Below are 18,769 nucleotides of genomic sequence, written 5' to 3'. Positions count from 1 at the left end.
CTTTTGGTTTAGTTCTTATTTTTCTGGTTTCTTAAGATGGAAAGACACCTTTCCATCTTTTTTAATATGGGTGTTTAAATATGTAAATTTGCCTCTAGGTGCTGTTTGCTACATCCCATAAATTTTGGTATCTCAGGTCAAAATATTTTCTAATTTTTAAAATTTCTTGTTTGATTCATGGGGTATATGGAAGTATATTGTTTCCAAGTATTTGTGGATTTCTCATTTTCTTTTGTCATTGATTTCTAATTTAATACCATTGTGTTTGGAGAACATACTTTGCATGATTTCTATCCTGTAAATTTATTGAGATTTGTTTTATATCCTAACATCTTTTTTATCCGAGAGAATGATACGTGTGTGCTTAAAAACGATGTGTATTCATTCTGCCAATTTTGTATGTTCCATTGTATTAGGTCAAGCTAGAAGATAATATTGATTCTTTTTTATCCTTGAATTTTTTGTCTAGTTCTTCTATTTTCGAGAGTGGGTTATTGAAGTATCCAACATTATTGTTGAATTGTTTATTCCTTCAATTCAGTTGTCTAGTTTTGCTTTATGTGTTTTGGGCTCTGTTGATAAGTATGTGTTTGTTTGCAGTTGTTTAATCTTTCTGATAACTGATTTTTCTATCATTATAAAATGTCCCTCTTTGTCATTAGTAACATATTTTGTCCTGAAGTCAATTTTTTTGACTATTAGTATAGACACTCCAGCTCTCTTTTGATTAGTTGGCATGATATCTTTCTATGCTTTTATTTTCAGTGTATTTGTGTCTTTGAATTTAACATTTGTCTCTTATAGACAGCTTAGAGTTAAATCTTATTTTTTATCCAGTCTGACAATCTCTGACTTTTGATTAGAGTGTTTAATCCATTCACATTAAATATTATTATCAATATGATTGGATTTATATTGGCCAATTTGCTATTTGTTTTCTGTATTACTTATCTATTTTTTTGTTCTTCTGTTCTTCCTCTACTGCCTTTTGTATTATGTTGGTATTTTGTGGTATATCAATTTAATTTTTTGTTTTTTTACTTTAAAAATAATATTTTTAGTGGTCGATTTAGGGATTACAGTATTCATGTTATCACAATCAATTTCAGATGTTTACTTAATTCCGCTAAAATATAGAAACTTTGCTACTTGCACTCTTGTCATAGGTATTACATATATATTATAAACCCAACAATAGTGTTTTAATTATTGCTTTATATAATGGTATGTCTTTTAAAGAATTTAGGAGAAAAGTATATTTAGAGAGTATTTTTTTTTTTACTGGAAATGTACCTTTTCCAGTACTACATTTCTGTGATTTGTTACTATCTATGTAATTTCCTCCAATACAGTTCCATTCTCCCCACCCTCTGCTATTATTGTCGTATACCTTCCATACAATAGTTCTGCCTTTGTCCATGGTTTCTCTATCTCTGGTTTCAGTTACTGGCAGTCAACCATCGTCCAAAAATATTAAATGAAAAATTCCAGAAATAAAAGGTTTCAAATTGTGCACTATTCTGAGTAGTATAATGAAATCTTGTGCTGTTTCACTCTGTCCTGTCCAGGATGTAGATTCTAGAGCCAGTTTCCCTGAATTTAAATTCTTGTGCTTATTGACTGTGTGAATTTGGGTATATTTCTTTACCTCTCTGTGCCTCAATTGTGTCATCCATAAGATGATGCAAATAATGCCTACTTAAAAGGCATTAAATTAGCTTATATTTGTAGTGTTTTAAAACAGTGCCTGATGCATAGTGCTAAATATGATAGAAATTCTTTCAGATAGTTTGCTCAGTTTGTTTTGTATTTAACTTGTTTTGAGCATACACATAAAGCTCTGACCAGACTGTATCGTCTCTTATAAAAGGTTACATGTTTCTCATAAAACCATGCATCTAAAAAGATGTGCTGATGAAAATTGCAACTCTCCCTGAAAGGATCTGCTGAAGACTATAATCTATAAAAGCTGTTATATTTCTGGTTGGCTTACTCTAGGTCTCAGATCTTAACTGAAATTATTAATTGGTTCTATCTATACTATAACCTAAGGGTTCTTAAAATTTGGGTCTTATAATTTTTAAAAGTGCCTAACTCATGCTGTGGACTTACAGTCTGACTGTAATTGCTTACATTGTTAAAGTAAAAGTGCTTATCAAACTGCTTTCTGAAGAGACTTTATCCTTTTTCTGTATGTTCTGCAAATAGTCTGTGGAAACTGCTTTTTATGGGAAATGGCTTCTTTTTGTTTGGTGCTGCATCTCCATTTTTTCTGTGCATCCTGCTCAACTGCCTGTCTTGTCTTTGACAATGATGAAATGAGAGCTTAAACTTTTTTTGACAAGATAATTTCCACATTGACTCCAAACCAAAAATAGATACATTGTATAGGAACACCCTTAGTCTATGTGGGTTGGGTGGGACTGACCCTACTCCTCATGTGACACAGTCTTGGCCAACCACGGCTTGTCTTGGGACTTTTGCTGGAACCAATGCAGAAGAGGGCTTCTCATTATTAGGACTCCTAGCTTTAGAGATACTTATGGTCATCTCTGCTATTACATAAAGAAAGCTTGCTAAAAAATGAAGGTAGTACAGAGGAAAATAGTTTTAAGAGACAAAGGAAATAGACTTTTAATTACATTTTAACCCTTTCACCCATTTCTGAAGCTTAATGTCTCAGTTATGTAATCCAGGAAGGTGACTCTTCCTGTCACCTTTTAAAATCATGCTTTCACTCTATAAATGATTAAGTCTAAATTATTGACTTATCTATGGTATAGTCTATGTAAAGCTTTTAAGTACTGTACTTCTCTAGATATGGTACCCAAAATTTTACTCTTTATACATTTTAATGCCTAAATATTTCACGATTGCTGTTGTGTGTCACATACACGCACTTAGGAATATAAAACCAAAAAATGAATTTAACATTTAATACTTAATTATAATTGGCAGTTTCAGAATAGATATCTAGTCAAAAAAACCAATGAGTAAATAAATGATTGCAGAGAAAAAGAAAGCAACTTACATTCAGCAAGACAAGCATTCTACTTGACAAATGCTTTTACATTAGAAAGTACCAAATTTATTACAGGTTCACAGTCCCTTTCTCTGAAATCCATGAGGCCAGATAGATTTTTAAAGCCAAAATTCCTCAGCTCCACTAAGCTCCTTTTTTGGTCTGGTCATCTGGGTCTCTATTGTGTTGGAGGCTTTTCTTCAAATATTTGTTGATGCTGATCTGTCTGTTCATATTCAAATGTATTCATATAAAATTTTCTATATTTTATGGCGTTTTTTTCTCCAATTATTTTTTGTTTTAAATTTGGTGAATTAATGGGTAGAACATAGAAAGTAGAGTCAACACTCAATCATTTTGTCTGGTTTCCTCACTGAAATCTAAAAAGTTCTTTGCTGGTAGTGGTGAAACACTTTCACTACTTTTATAGTTTTCAAAGTGGAAATACTTTTCTTGCTTTTAGTAATTAAAAAAACTAATAAATGTTCTTTTTAAGAGCATTCAAACAGTATAAAAATATACAAAGTAGAAAATTAAAGGCTCCATAATCCCATTCCCCTATAACTATCTGCAGAAGATATGGGGAAATTTAGTAATAAATAAAATGAAATATAATACACGAAAGAATGAGGCAATGATTAACTCTAGGAAAAATGTAATCACGGCACACTTGTTAATTCAGAAGTGAACAGTATTTACATGGTCATAAAATAAAAACAGTAAATATGGATTTAACTAAAAGTTTAACATAGCCATATTGAGAAGATGGAGAAGGGCATTGGGGAGAATAGGAGACTGAAAAATCCTTCTTTATCCTTTTCTGAATTAAGTGGTAAAAATATATGTATTTTATTTAGCAAAATATATGTACATAGGAAAAGAAACAGTTAAAGAAGTTAGCTGGTTCTGGGGAATGCAACTTGGTGCCAAAGGCAGGGAAAATTAATGCTGTTTTGTTTTAAGCTTTTTAGAGCTACTTTACTTTAAATTTTATGGGAAATTACAATGTTTCTAGATTGGGATAAAGCTAAGAGAAATAAGGTGACAAAACACCCATATTTAAAACCAAATCTCTTGAAAAATTAACATTTTATAACAAATCATTCAACTTTTTCACAGTTTTTATCAAGTTTTTGCTTTAAAGATGAAATTTATTTTAAAAGTCCTCTTGGAAACCAATCAGACATGAATAAACTTTCTTCCTGGGATGATAATAGCATTACTATGATGGTATCTTTTTTTATTCAAATAAACTGTTTTCAAGATTAACAGTTATTAGAAAATCTTGATTTTTATTATTCTGCTAAGGCAAAATAGAAACATGATACTTTAGAACTTCTTTTCAACTTCCTCTGAACTATTTTATAGTAAAAAATTATTTGGTACTAAGTATTCTTATGCCCAAATTCTAAAAGTAATCTTTAGTCCCAACTAAACTTGATACTCTAAGAATAAAAAAAAGTTTTTAATGATATTTACATAATAAATATAATTTTAATCGCTAAGTTCTTCCTCATCACTGAAATATGTGCTTTTCTTTATCCTTGGGCGTCTTGAATCATCTGATGTCGAGGGACCCCCTGAACTTGGTTTCCATCTTTTTTGTTCTTCTTCAATTTTGGCTTGCTGTAATGTGAGTCAGAAAACAAAACCAGGAACCTTTTTAGTATAATTTATGGTACATTAATTTAAAACAATGCAAAAACATACACGTGTCAACGCTCCCTACACTCCCAGTCCATGTAAACAATTCTACTCCATCAGGATATTCCTCCCTCACTTCTGAGTTATTACCCAGTCTCACCATGTTACTCAAAATTATTATAGGAAATTTCTATTAATTAAGAGGCACATAAGATGAGGCGTACTTTCCATCTGTGCTGGAGGTGGGAATGTTACATAAAATACATTAGTTACCTAACAGGAAAAAAATTTTGATGTATATATATACCAACTACATTAAAATAAAACATCTGGTTATATAAAAATTAGGAGACAAAAAATGTTTCATATATTTGTATTAAGGCCTTTAACAGTCAAAAATACGTTTTTGGTTTTGTTTTGAAGTAAAGCTTCTTTTAAAACAATGTCTTTGATTTAATAAAATTTTTTCTGTTGAGTTAAACTTATTTTTATCAAATAGTTCTGTTCAATTCTATAATGAAAACGAATTAAGACATTAAACATGTTGTGGGGCCCTTAAAATCTAGAAAGAACCAATGAGAACTTTTCTATCATACTGCTCCAAAGACCGTAGAGATGTAGCCTGTCTCCTAAGATTTAGGAGATGAAGCGGAAAGACAGGTTGCCACAATGAGATGATCAATAAAATAAGCAAAGAATATAAAGTAACCCAAGGAAGCTATGGCATGGTGCCTCTTAAAAGAACTATTTAGTACCTGGAAAGCTATGGCCTGACTGAGGCTGTCAAGAGCTGGATCTTCCCCTTCATCTTCACTTTCTTCTACTTCCTCACTAAATTAAAACAAAAACAAAAAAACATAACATACTTAACCAGTAGTAAAAAGACAGAAGCAACGCAATAATGTATTTCGTAAGAGTGGATATACATACATTTCTTCTTCTGGTTCAGGAACTTTCTTTTTTTTCTTTTTCTCTTTCTTCTTAGGAGGTTCACGTTCTCCAAGCATATTTTTAGGACAGGCATAACTTAAGTGTCCACTTTCCTTTTGTTGCCCATTGAAAAGGAAAGGAAAAAAGCACTATATTTGTTGTGTTATTAACAGAAACTTGCCTGGTACCCCAGAGACTAAAAGGTTTTAGGAAGAAAATATATTGTCACACTGGGAACATACATGAAGAAATGAATAAACTTTATTATTCAGAAGGAGGAAATTAGAGACTAGAACTCTTAATAAGCTGTTTTAACAATAAGGGAGTATTTTAGTAGCTCACTAGGAATAAAAGAAATATTCTTCCTTCACACATTTTAAATCTCAAGATTCAATATATAAAACAATTCAAAATTTAAATGGGTTATCTACCTTAAATATAAAAATTTTAACTTATTATTTGATAAAATTAGGACAAAACTATTTATAACTTCCAAGATGTTGCTTAATATTCTGTTTCAAAACCAAGTGGAAAATTTTGTTTTCCTCACTTTTCCTATTAATTAATTTCATTTTGTTCCTTTCATATCTAGACTATACCTGCACTGTCCAATTGTGGTAGCCAATAGCCCTAATTCTCTTGTGGTTACTGAGATCTGTTGTGCACTGTAAGGGTAAAATACATACTGGATTTTGAATATGAAAAAAGAATGTAAAATATCTGAATTTTTTAAAACATTAATTATATAGTTCAAGTGATAATATTTTAGATGTAAGGTTAAATAAAAGATATTAAATTTTACCTGTTTCTTTTTTTAATGTGCCTACTAGAAACTTTAAAATTACATTTGTGGCTTGTATTAAATTCATATTTGACAGTGCTGGACTAGCCAAAAAATTATAATGAGCCATAACACTGAGTTGTAAACATAAAACAATGAACTATATGAACTATAATCTGTACATCAGCTCACTAAACTATATTTAAGAAGTAATATATGAGAGTAATGGTGTAAGGAGAGGTTGAGTCAGGATTAGAACAATGGAAAAGAAAAATAACCATGCTTTTCAAGTATATTTAAACAAAGCATGAAATAAGACTGTTTACCTGGGGACACAGCTGAACCCAAGAGGTGTTATTGTTAATGAACTGCTGACAGAATGTATTTAGCGAAGCATTTTCCAAACTGTTTTTGAAAAAGAAGTATACTAAAAAAGTAGAAACATGTCCCATATTTTTTTTTAAAAAAAGGATTTAATTGTGAAATAACTGAGAAAAACGAGGCTAACTAAAGGTAAACAGATTTTTTGGTGGGGAAGTTTTTTAAGAAATATAAAAATGTACAAAGTATAATATAACAAACCTATGGAAAAATAAACCAAAAAAACAGATTAACAGATTCATCTAGGATTTCTCAGATTATTTAATATTTACTGTGAATATGAGGATACATACTAATGTATCTGACCATAACTGCTCATCTCTCCCTTCCTTTCTTTTCTTTCTCCCCGCCCCACCCCCCTATTTTAATAAAACTCAGGACTCTGGAACACAGTTTCTGATACATTAATTTAAGAGGTAACAGAATCTCAGGAATTGACGGAATGTACCCAAGGGCCTTCTTTCCTCCCTCCCTCCCTTTTTTAAATCTATTTTTGTGGCAGGGAGAGAGGGGGAGTTATTAGGGAATGGCAGGGGGGAAAGGACCCTAATCCATTTTCTTGTATCTTCTGCATGATTTTATAGCCAGGGCAATGTCTCTCAGTAATCCTCTCCCCAGCTCCCCACCATTAATACCTCTGGACCCTGTTTTTTTTTTTTTTTTTTTTTAAGTATTTTATATATACATGTGGATGAAAAAAGGGATTGTATGGAAAGTAGCCTCACAGGGTTATCTGATCATAAATTCCTAACTGGACAGGTCATGGGGGTAGTCAAGCCCCAGGCATATAACTTCTTTAGTAAAAGGTTATGTTTGTCTTAAGCAAGCTGTGTCCATTGTTTCTGTGTATCCAGGTTAATACACTTTTGAAATGCCTCTTTTCAGACTCTTTTTTTCTAACATGTGACCGCCCATTTGGACCCCTTATCTAAAACATAAAAACACATAATCTCAACTATTCTGTATTCCAATTCCCCCCTACCCCTTGCTTTCTCCCACCTTCACGTAATCTTACCTACATTTCCTCCTTAATTTCAAATGCATAAAAGAAACTGCGAAACTTATTCTCCAGAGCATTTGAGATCTTGCTCCCCAGCATGTCCTCAGTTGGGTTCTAATAAACTCTTATAAAAATTCTCAACGTTTCTTATGTTGACAGCATTTTGGGAACGGACAGCAATGAGACTCAGACTGAAATTCTCTTGGCATCATTATGGGCCTTGTGCAAAGTTATTTTATGGCTACATATCAGCAAAAGTTCAAATGGGTAACAATAGATGATAACTAGATACAATTTGGGGATAGTTCAGTTACAAAACATTAGTAATACTAATGGGAAAAAAACAACCCAAAACTTTTAAAACACAATATTCCATAGAGGATAGGTCATATGATGTTTACACTGAACTGTGATGCTTAAACACTGGCAAAATATTATAGAAATAGGCAATATCCCATTAACACAAATATTTATGAGTCATCAAAATCTTTCAAGACAATAGTATAAGTAGTCAACACTCTTTAATCTAACAATTTTCAGAGATTTAGAAACTAGAGAAAATACTACTCTATATTACCCAACTCAGTTTATCTTTATATACTACATTTCAATTGAGTTTACTTAGATGAGCCTAGAGTCCCAAAGTAAAACAACTTTCATAACCTGGTTTAAGCCAGCCGGGAGTTTTGGAGAGCACAAATAAACACTGATGTGAAAAATACTTTAAAGTAAACTATGACAATTATATTAAGTTTTAGGTATACTTACCCCACATTCATAACACTTAGATTTATCAAAGTAGTTTCGTCTTCGGATGAACTCAGCTGCTCTTCCATTGTCAATAGCAATGCTTGCTTTTATCACTCTACCAAATAACTAAACCAGAGTAAAATGTAAATGCAAAGGGATGTATTTCATTGAAAACCAAAACTACAGTTATTTGATCGTATTTCCTCAAACTTTCAATTCCATTTTATTTTTTTAGATTATTTTAGCGATTGCCTACCTAGGTGTGACAAATTCTATCCTGTAAAATAGATTCTTATTCCTTAGATTCTATACATGTTTGGGAACCCGGTACAGCTTTGACCTTTTTTCTTTTTTCCTGAGTTAAATACCCTCCGAATCTATTGATAGCCATCCTCTACCTCCCCACATTTTTTGCATGGATGAACAGAAAGGCTTTTGGGTTAAAAGCCGTGTTAGGAATTAATGGCTTACCTGTTTGTTGTTTATCGCTCTGGTACAGTTTTGTGCAGAGTCTTTATCCAAAAATAAAATAAATGCAACCCCTTTACTCTTCCTGGTATCTTTATCTTTCATTATAGTAACCCTTAAAGCACAAACAAATAGTTCAAAATAATGAGGCAGCAATAAATGAAACAGATATTAATAATAATTTGGAAAATCTAAGTGTTCAAAAAGGATTAATAAAACATTTACACTAAGATAATTTAATACATTTGACATATAGTTATCTCTTTAAAGTCATGGGATATCAAGAAGAATGGAAATGAGGAAGTGTGATACTGATTTAACAATAGCGTACACAGGTATGATTAGAAGTATGTGATCAAACGTTAATCAGAGGATGAAGGACGAAGAGATTAGACAAGGAATCTTGAAAAGTAAGCATAATTCCTCTTCCCTAATTCTCACTCTGCAGAAAAACAAAACAAGGTATTCTCTTCTATACAAAAAGTTAAATCACTTACTTTTTTCTAGGTTTTAGAATCTAACTATATTCTTGATATTCTTTTAAAGAATCTCTAGGTCTGTGGTTCTTAGTCATACCACTCAAGGTACCTAAGTGATAGGGATGGTGATAAGAACAAAGAACCTACCCTTTCTCCTGACCCCTTAAACATCCCTACTATCTTCTGGCCTTTGCTCATCATTTGTCATTAAACATAGTTTGAAAATGATTAACAGGGCTCTTTAGAGAAATGGCTGATTCCAAGGTTGGAATAGGGTAGTTACAAGGGGAAGGGGAAATAATCTCTCCTCCTTTCTGCAAATCTCTACTGAAATCTACTTATGAATAAACAATGCCCCATTACATACATTTTAATATAAACCCCTTTAGGGTGTCTCTGTAACTTCTAGCTCAATATGTTAAAAAAAAACAAAAACAAAAAGAGATACAAATGGGAAAGTAATTTCTCAAAAGAGTGCATCTATTTGTTTATTCATGTGGTCATTCACTCACTAATAATATAAAGGCAGTAGGACAATGTCACTCCTTCATTTAAAATTCTTCAATGGATTCCTGGTATTCTTAGGATGAAAACAAAATATCTTGTAATATGGCCGAGAAGCAAGATTAGGGGCCTGCTTCCATCTCTGGACCCATTTTGGACTTTCTCTCTCTTGTTCACTTATCTCTAGTCATATTGGCCTGTTTCATGATCTCACTTTATTTTCTCTTGCCACAAGCTATTTCCTGTACCTGAAATGTTCCTCTCATTCTTTTTGCCTAATTAACACTTACTTCAACTTTAGGTTTCAACTTGAAGGATACTGACTTAGGTAAATCTACCCTGACTTTCTAAACTGGGTCAAGTCTTCCCTGTTTTTAAGTACTAATAATTCTGTCTTTAATGTCATAGCATTCTCATGGTTTATAATTATATTTGTATGGAAATTCATTCAGAGATTTTGATAGGGGGAAAAAAACAAGAAAAGGTGATATGGTTATGGGAGTAGGCTCTGGAATCAAACTGTTGGATTTAACTTTTGCCTCCACCACTAACTGGCAATAAAATTTTAGGCTAACCAAACGTTTCAGTTTTGTCACTTAACTTATTGTTATTTTTTTAAATAATTATTTTTATATATTATAGTGACATTAACAATCCAATAAGTTTCTAGTGTACAATTCAACTAAGTCATATACATACACTGCATTGTGAGTTTTGTCATTTATAATATTAGAATAATAGTATTTAACTTATTAGGTACTTGTCAGAATTTAATGATATAATATAGGTAAGGGTATTAAAACAGTGACTAGCACATTTCTATGCCCCTTGTTACATATCATCATTATTAGTATCTTGATTGATAATGACAACTGTTTGATATTCTGAAGACCCAAAAATTTACCTAGAAGCATTTTTGATGATTTTTAATAAAGAAGTAAGTTTAAAACAAGTTAACCTTAGGATGCAAATGAACCTCCAATGTTTAACATCCATTTATCAAAAGGTAGAAGAAAAACTAATTAAGATAAATTTCTAAATTCTTAGAATTTCAAATATGATTTAAAATTCATACTAGAATATACATTGATTATAAAATAGTTAGAATGACAAAGTCTTGCTTTTACTTCTTTGTCCCATATATGGTTACTTGGTTGATTTAGATTAGTGGATTAAATATGAGAACCTCAGGTTCCCTTTATCCTTTCTTTACTCTCAGTCCCAATTGATATTATCATCTCTACCATTTCTGTATGTTTCTAGTCTTTCCAATACTTGCTATGAAGGCAGAGAATATGTTTTCTATTTACTTATCAGTCTCATAAGCACTTTGCATGCCATATGAAGTGTTGCAATTTACATTCTAATAATATTCTAAATATTATTTACATTTGTTTGACCAATGATAATTCACTTTTAGTATACTCGATAGCATATCTTCTAGTAACCAAAATATGTAACTTTTGTATTATATTGGATAACAGAATCAGTTTTATTTCTCAATAATGTAAGAAATTGCAGTTTGAATAAATTATGGCATATAAATACCATGAAAAAATTAAATATGAGGATGTATCTTTATAGTACAAGGAATGATATTTATGATATGTCAAGTTAAATAAAGACAATAAAATTGTATGTATATTGAACTGAGTCTTTAAAAAAATTATCTATACATGTTTATATACATAGAAAAGTGACTGAAATATACATAAAAATGTTAACAGGAGTATTTTTATTTTCTTTGTTACATGAAATATTTATTTTATAAAAAATAGTAATTCTACTTCCATTAAAAAATAATGGAGAAGTAAATTAAGATAAACTTTTAATTAAAGTTTCAAAATTTGATGTGAATACTTACTTTACAACTTTGCCATACTTGGAAAATATCTGAAACAAAATACCACATAGTAGTTTACAATTTAGTTTAAAATCATAAAAAATTTAAAATTTCAGGTTGTATACACTGACATTGTTAGTTTATGAAAAATTTTAGCCTTAAATCTATAAGGCACACCCTAGAAGATATATTTTTTTTAGTGACTATTTTTTTTTTATTGTTATTAGAATCACAGTATCTGCCTCATTTCCTAAATTGGATAACACACACATACACACTTCATGTGTGGTAGATCAAAGGCATACACACTGCACAACTGCTGTGCTCCTATGGTATGTCCATGGCAGCTATCAACCCCATCATAGCTCCAGCACAGCAAAACCGTGTGCTTCAAATATCACTATTTCCAGCTTACCTCCACTCTATCAAGCAATCACTGTCTCAGAAGACAGATCATTAGACTGCTTATAAACAAACAAACAAACAACTTCTATAATGAAAAACCCATTCCCATCAGTTTCCTTCTTCTGCCCACCCTTATTATGTTGGTGGAACTTTATAGTGGGCCCTTTCTTCTCTTTTACCACTGCACTGTCAATCTCATCTACTTCCATTTTGACCACTACCTAAATACTAATAGTTCCTATTTATTATATAATGCTTCTTAGAAGAGTCTTTAGAATACATTAATATATGCAATATATACAATAATATATTTTGAGTTCTTTGATTAACTTGTATAATGCTGGAATGTAGTCTAACTAGTTAGCCACACTGAATTCTGAAAATCAATAACAGACTGCTTTCCATGTAACACTTTCTAACAGCCTCATTTCACTCAGTCCTTACCATTACCCAGGTAGGCCCTATCAGGTACCTCTGCATGGGCTTACCTCTGACTGCCCTGCCTCTTCTCTTCACTTGATTTTACCCTATGCCTAAAATGCTTGTCTCTTAGACATTTGTGCAGCTACCTCTTACTTCCTTCAGGTCTTTATTCCAAAGTCACCTTCTCAATAAGACTTTAGACCACCATGTAAAGTTTTACCTCCATTCTCAACCTATCATTTAATAACCCCCCTTTTCTTCTTTTTCTTCCTTAGTACCTGATATCTTAACATTAACTGAGTATCTAACAAATAACATCATTTGACTTCTATATAGTTCATATTATTTCTCTATCTTGCTTATTGTGAGTGCCAAGGATTTTAATATTTTTGTGCACTGCTGAGTTCCTAGTACCTGTAAGAGTGCTCAAGAAACGCTCAAGAAACAGTAAATGTTTAAAAAATACAGAAATGTCTATTTTGTAACAAGGAAACTAAAGTTCATTTTCTCCTGTTCTTTGAGACTCAATCTCTCTTAATTAATCAAGTACTATGGATAAACTATGCAGCATCTCTCTACTTAACATCTATCTACCTAAAGATGTCAGCAGAGAGAAGAGGACACACTTGGAAGAGAGGATTCATGTCATTCTTTCCAGTTCCTCTCAAACTCCAATCTGCAAGACAGACTTTACAGGAACTTTTGTTCTAAGGTGAAGAAGTGAAAAAAGATGTTGGAAGGGATTTTTTTCCTTCTCAATCACACTTGTCCCTTTAGGTAATAAATTTTGAAAACAAAATTTATTAACTGTTAAGTTTCTGCCACATACATAAATTAAGATACACTTTCAAAATCTGAGGGTTGCTTCCATCAGCTCTTTCCTCCAAAACCTCCACCCCACTATGAATTTTAAAAGCCAAGTACACAATCAGGAAAAATCAACCTATCACAAGTTGCTCCCACTCCATTATGTTAGCTGTGTCTTCTGTGTTTATAAAGAACTTGTTATCCTCTAAAAGCACTGCAGATTCTCTCTGGAAATTATGAGTATATAATTTTTTTTTTTTTCACTTACTCCTGATTGCAATAGAGGTGTTTGGTATTAACGGTTTAAGTGCATTGGAACATACTTTTTGCCAAGGAGAACTGTATGCTTAAATTACATCTGTTTCTCAAATAGAGATTTCCAAAGATAACAGTACTTAGACTAAAACTTACTTACCCGGTATAAGTCATTGTTGGTCAGAGAAAAGGGTAAGTTGGATACATACACTGTGCTTTTACTTGGGGCCAATCCACCACTCATTTCTAGAAAAGAAAACAAACAGACCCAGAAGCAATCTAAGCCAGGTATTCTTCATTCCAAATAAAATCAATACAGGCAATCACCGATCTAATTATGCCACATTCACACACCTTCCTTACTTCTTAGTAGTAGTTAAGAACAAGAATTCCAGCTGGATGAATTAAGAAATTCCTTTTCTCCAGACACCAATTAAAAGAATTTTCTGGTCCTTTCATGTGGATTCTTCACTCTAACCTTTTCAGTGCTGATCTATGGCATGAATAGAGAGATGAATTTTAAACAGATGAAGACTCCGAGGTTACTCAACCTCTCTAAGGCTAAGAGCAAGAAGGTGCTTTCAAATACCTTGCCTATACACACCAGAAAGAGCCTGGAACCTCGGAAAGAACCTCAGCCATGATTTTCACTAATACAATGGTTGGGTACCTTTTTGGTTGTCTTTATATTTTTCTCTGAAGTGGTGTTAAGAGGAAACTTTAGCCTCACATTTTGATTTACATATAGTTCTTTGCAATCACTAATTTTGCAGATTATTGCTAACTTATGAAATGATACATTTTGTTATATGAATAGGTTTCAATGCCTTGAAGAATACTGACCTGTATATTTAAGTTTACACATGTAATCTGTAATTTTCATACCTAATTATACAAAGTCAGAAAATTATCTGAAAGTTATATCTGGTTCAACCAAATTCAAATTTCGATTTAAAAAGCGTGTGTGATATTATTTAAGATAGTACAGTCTACCACAAATAGCAAAATATTGAGTCTAAGGCGTGCCAACTCGCGAAGTAATGCGAAAACTGCTTGATACTTGGGATGCTTTTGGGGAATCAGGCAACTTCAGAAACTCAACATCGATTGGTCGTTTTTGAAATTTTCCCATTTGAAACTCTACACGTTAGCCTTTTTAGTAAGAACTGCGAGGGCAGCCAACGGCAAAGGTCCTGGAATAAAGAGTGGCATGAGAAAGGACACATCATTTCGGCGGCTAGGTCTGGAGAGGGGCCCGCAGGAGAAAAGGCCGCAGCCGAGGAGCTGTTTACCTTCAGGTGGGGCGAGCCCGGGAGATCAGAAGAGCGTGAACCCTCCGCTCCGTTGGGACTCAACCCCGACTATTCCTCGCCCCTGGCATCGGCCTTGGCATCACGGGTACTGGGAGGGGTCATGGCCGCAGACGAAATGGTAGCATACCGCTTCCCGGCTCTCGTTAGACCCAGGCCCCGGAGGCGGGCCCAGAGGCGGGCGCTTTTGCTGACGTCTCTTCGCGCGCCGGAAGTGCCTGGCTGGAGAGCGGCGACGAGCGGGCTATCACTTTTACGGGGTCTCCCCATAACCTACAGTTGGTGAGCGCGTTTTACCTTTGCGACAAGTTGTCGGCGACAGGCGCGAGGGGAGACGAGCGGGGGTGGCGGTGGGCAGGCGGGCGCCTTCCGCGGCGCGACCTGGAGTCTCCCGCTGTATTTGAATCGTGTAACAATTCTGCCCCTGCGATTGAGGGTGGAGAGGTGTAGTCGAGTTTGGAATAAAGGAAAGTGTTAAGTCTGAGATATAGGTTCGCTTCTCTTTAGCGCCTTACTGTGCAAAAAGAAGTCTTAACGACCCCAGATTAGTTAGGAAGTCGGTAAGTTCCCAGAATGTGTTCGACGTAACCCAGTTCGGTTTTAGGCACTTTGAGAGTTACAAAAAAGTGTAAAGCAGGCCTTTTCCCGGTGTTTATCTTAATCTAGTTGGGGAGACTTGGATTCAGGAATGATTCATCTTAAGTATTGGTATGGACAAACGTTGAACTTTTTGGCACCCTTTTTCTTCCTGTAAATCTATAATGGGCATACACTGCTTTTTTCCCCCTAAGAGGCTGTATACAGACAGGCCCATCATTCCTAAAGAAAAATCAGAAAATAATGCAAGGTAGTTTATACTTAACTTCTACCCACCAGCACATTACAGACCAGGCCTCACTCCATGGGAGCCTGCGTGCCAGCGGCATGGAACCCAGAGCCTATCCTGGAGCCTGCACAGTCAATCCAGACTGAAGCTGATGATGTCTTCTAGAGAGACGGAAGTACAATCCAGCCAGGGTGCAACTGAATTTTGAGAGGCCTGAATGCCTCCACGTCCACCAGGGGACCGCTGGAACTAATTCAATTGGCAAACTTGTGGCGAGCCAAAACTACCATGCTACATATCCCTGTTATCCTTGGTTACCGCCCAAGATGTAAGCCCCTTTGGTCTTCTATCCTTTACTTTTCCCCATGCTGCTTCGTGCTTCCCCTTTCTGTGATTTAGGCTATCACTGCCTCTCCCTCCTTTTCTTCCGTATTTCACCCCTCAACACAGTTGTGCTCTCCAAAACCTCTATTCCCTGCTTGACAAACTTACATAGTGATTCATCCACTTTACTGAAATTGTTTTTCATCTCCTGACCCTAATACTTGGCTTTTTCCCTCCAGCTGTTTCGAGTAAGCCTCTCTGATACCTGTATTGAAGGTTAGGTGATGGCTGTAGCCATACTGAACTGATTTCACTTCCTCAAAATACTTTTGTCTCCCCTTAGGGTTTTTGCAAAGGTGCTTCTCCCTCTGTGGCATTTGTTTTCCCTGACCTCCCCTATCTCTGAGTCATTCCTGTGTCTGCTAAAGATTACTGTAGCTGTCAGTTTCTCTCAGGAATGTTCCCTGACTTCCTGTAGGCAGAGTTGGGCAACCTAGCCATGTGCTAAGTGCCCTCTATATCCCTCATCATAGCACTTATCACATGTATTTTAATTGCTTGTCTCTGCCTTTTCCTACGAAGCTGGACTGTAGGGGAGGGACTGTATTTGTTTTGTTTGTTTATTTTCGTTGTTTATTTTTTGTGACTCCAGTGCTTAATAGGCAGTCAGGTATTTCTTGAGTGATTGTAATGTTGCAGTTACAGTCTCAGAAGTTAGGCAGTTGAGCGTCATCTCCTGACTTGATGTAAGAACCGTTTGAGAGGGTCAGCTAGTAGTCATTTACAGCTCATTGTAGCTATGTGAGTATATGATCCCAGTATTGGCAGAGCATCGGGTTTTTTCAAGGAAAGTTTAAAATACAGTTTTTATTTTAAGTGATAGCTTCTAGTTTTTAAGTTTCGTGAGAGTAATAAAATTTAATTAAAAAAACTTGGGCCAAACACAAGTCACATGTGGTTTATCAGTCACCAGTTTGGAATCTTTTAAGTGTTTCAAGGTTTAGAAATGGGCTTTGTAGAGAATAATAGATTTTGAACTGGGCCTTGATAGATGATTGGAAGTTGAATGAGAGAATGGAAAGAGATATTCCAGTTTGGGAAATAAGTCATACAACTCCAGGGTAGTTGTGTATTACTTTGAGGCACAGTGAGGAGGGTGGTATGAATGATCCTTCTGGAGAGAACAGGAAGTTAAGCGAGATAATAGAGGGGGGATTTGGAGGGCAGAGAAGTTTGGGTTTGCTATTCTTGATCAGGGAAACCAGATATAAATGATGTATTAGCAAAGTGAATTGAGTATCCTTCTTAAGGGCGAAATGGAGGGTAAAAAACTAGAAAGAGGCTGACCAATTAAGACCAACTTACATCTAGATGTGAAATAAGATTTTGATTTGTAAATATCTATAATCAAACATCTGGTATTTTTGTCCACTTGTATAATTTTAGTTACTTGATCATTTACAATGGACAATCAAGAATCTCCTACTATAAGTATTTAATGCAATGTGGTGGGTCTTAGAAGTATTAAAAAGCATTGAAAATTCAAGTAACTTGTGAAACTAGTAGAGAATGCACTACTTTCCCAGTGCCGATATATGGTTCATTATGAAGTTAATGGTCTCCTTTGCTCTAACCTCTTTCTCTTCTAATCTATTTTGTTAACTGCCAGGATAATCTTCTGAAATGACATAGTTCCCCCTCACACCTTATTTCTAAACTTAAAAGCCTGTAGCTAGCACCTCTAACTTTTTTTTTTTTTTTTTTGCTATGTTTTACCATTTAATGCCCTGGAATTTTTTCTCTCTTGGCCTTACCCCTGTCATTTGTAAAGCAATGTGATATGTTGGAAAGGGCTTGGGCTTTAAAGTCATGCAGGCCTCAGTCTGATTCCAGGCTCCATTCAGTTCTGGGATTTGAGTTTTTTAGAACCTCCATGTTTTATCTGGAGTGGGAGAGAGAATACCTACTTTAGGGAAAGAAAGAAAAGCTTGTTGAATACCTATGCAGATCTATTTCCTACTTCTTTGCAATGAGAATCTTTTCTTATCAGTTCCATCTTTCTTATGTACACATTGTCTTCCTTAATTCCTTTCCCTTTTCTTGGATTTTGTTCACTATTGTTATCCACATTTAAGCTATCTATCAAGATTCTATTTAAATTTTCTTGGCTTTCTTAACTTTCATTGCCTGCATTTATCCCTGAGCACTGAACAATGATTCTAGTCTATACTTTGATCTGTTCTGGTCATTTAAATTGGCATCAATGTTAGTTTTTTCCACAGACCTTAAATAATTATGTTCTAAAGTTCATTTTTAATTTAGTTGTCTGGAATTTTAAACATTTCCAATAGAAATAGTATTATGTAGTTTTTTTTAGGTTCAAGGCAGCCCTTAAAAGCTTCTTGTTTCAATTTAATATGTTAGGAATCTGTTTACCTTGCTTTATAGATCATTGGATTTCATCTTGAGATAAGATTTTTAAAAAGTGACAAGGTCTTACCCCAGACCAATTATATAGGAATGTCAGGATAGAGCCTGCGCTTCAGTATTTTTTAAAGCTCTTTAGGTGTGTAGCCAAGGTTGAGAATCACTGCTTTAGGTTGTAGAGCTAAAAGAG

At 34.2% G+C, this 18,769-nt stretch overlaps 2 protein-coding genes across 14 annotated transcripts in view; one reads left to right on the top strand and one right to left on the bottom strand.

The window, feature by feature from the left end:
- Nucleotides 1-2,926: 2,926 nt before the first annotated feature.
- ZCRB1 (zinc finger CCHC-type and RNA binding motif containing 1) lies at nucleotides 2,927-15,182 on the bottom strand. 3 transcript variants are annotated; one of them, XM_016123550.2, is made up of 9 exons: nucleotides 14,985-15,182; nucleotides 14,047-14,185; nucleotides 13,853-13,938; nucleotides 11,824-11,852; nucleotides 8,980-9,091; nucleotides 8,527-8,634; nucleotides 5,597-5,709; nucleotides 5,422-5,497; nucleotides 2,927-4,648 (listed from the first exon to the last, which is right to left on the bottom strand). In XM_016123550.2, exons 3-9 carry the CDS (start codon nucleotides 13,934-13,936, stop codon nucleotides 4,517-4,519), a joined length of 654 nt encoding a protein of 217 aa, XP_015979036.1. In that variant the 5' UTR covers nucleotides 13,937-13,938; nucleotides 14,047-14,185; nucleotides 14,985-15,182; the 3' UTR covers nucleotides 2,927-4,516. The 3 variants fall into 3 exon arrangements, with proteins under 3 accessions (XP_015979036.1, XP_015979037.1, XP_015979038.1); XM_016123551.2 differs by having other exon boundaries at nucleotides 14,056-14,185; nucleotides 14,985-15,180; XM_016123552.2 differs by lacking the exon at nucleotides 14,047-14,185.
- Nucleotides 15,183-15,196: 14 nt separating this feature from the next.
- The window catches only part of PPHLN1 (periphilin 1), a 111,203-nt gene continuing 107,630 nt past the window's right edge, over nucleotides 15,197-18,769 (top strand). For 6 of the 11 annotated variants that reach the window (XM_036236575.1, XM_036236573.1, XM_036236570.1 and 3 more), the window contains exons 1-2: nucleotides 15,214-15,284; nucleotides 15,879-16,156. In XM_036236575.1, the coding sequence (XP_036092468.1) occupies nucleotides 16,117-16,156 (40 nt within the window). In that variant the 5' untranslated portion in view covers nucleotides 15,214-15,284; nucleotides 15,879-16,116. Of the gene's footprint in view, nucleotides 15,285-15,356; nucleotides 15,563-15,878; nucleotides 16,157-18,769 lie in introns of those variants that run through there. The other 5 variants (XM_036236576.1, XM_036236571.1, XM_036236569.1 and 2 more) reach the window with 4 other exon arrangements.

Source organism: Rousettus aegyptiacus, unplaced genomic scaffold, assembly GCF_014176215.1.
Source record: "Rousettus aegyptiacus isolate mRouAeg1 unplaced genomic scaffold, mRouAeg1.p scaffold_m13_p_2, whole genome shotgun sequence".
In the NCBI taxonomy this organism is placed as follows: domain Eukaryota; kingdom Metazoa; phylum Chordata; class Mammalia; order Chiroptera; family Pteropodidae; genus Rousettus; species Rousettus aegyptiacus.
The sequence above is the reverse complement of the archived record's forward strand: the minus strand, read 5'-3'. Positions and strand labels throughout refer to the sequence as shown.

Bases quoted from the DNA above. Each gene is read 5' to 3' on its own strand.
- ZCRB1 (XM_016123550.2), bottom strand. From the start codon at position 13,936: ATGAGTGGTGGATTGGCCCCAAGTAAAAGCACAGTGTATGTATCCAAC. The intron at 5,710-8,526 runs GTAAGTATACCT...GGGCAACAAAAG, and splicing joins CTAAGTGTTATGAATGTGGG to GAAAGTGGACACTTAAGTTA. The intron at 4,649-5,421 runs GTACTAAATAGT...CTCACATTACAG, and splicing joins GTCAGGCCATAGCTTTCCAG to CAAGCCAAAATTGAAGAAGA.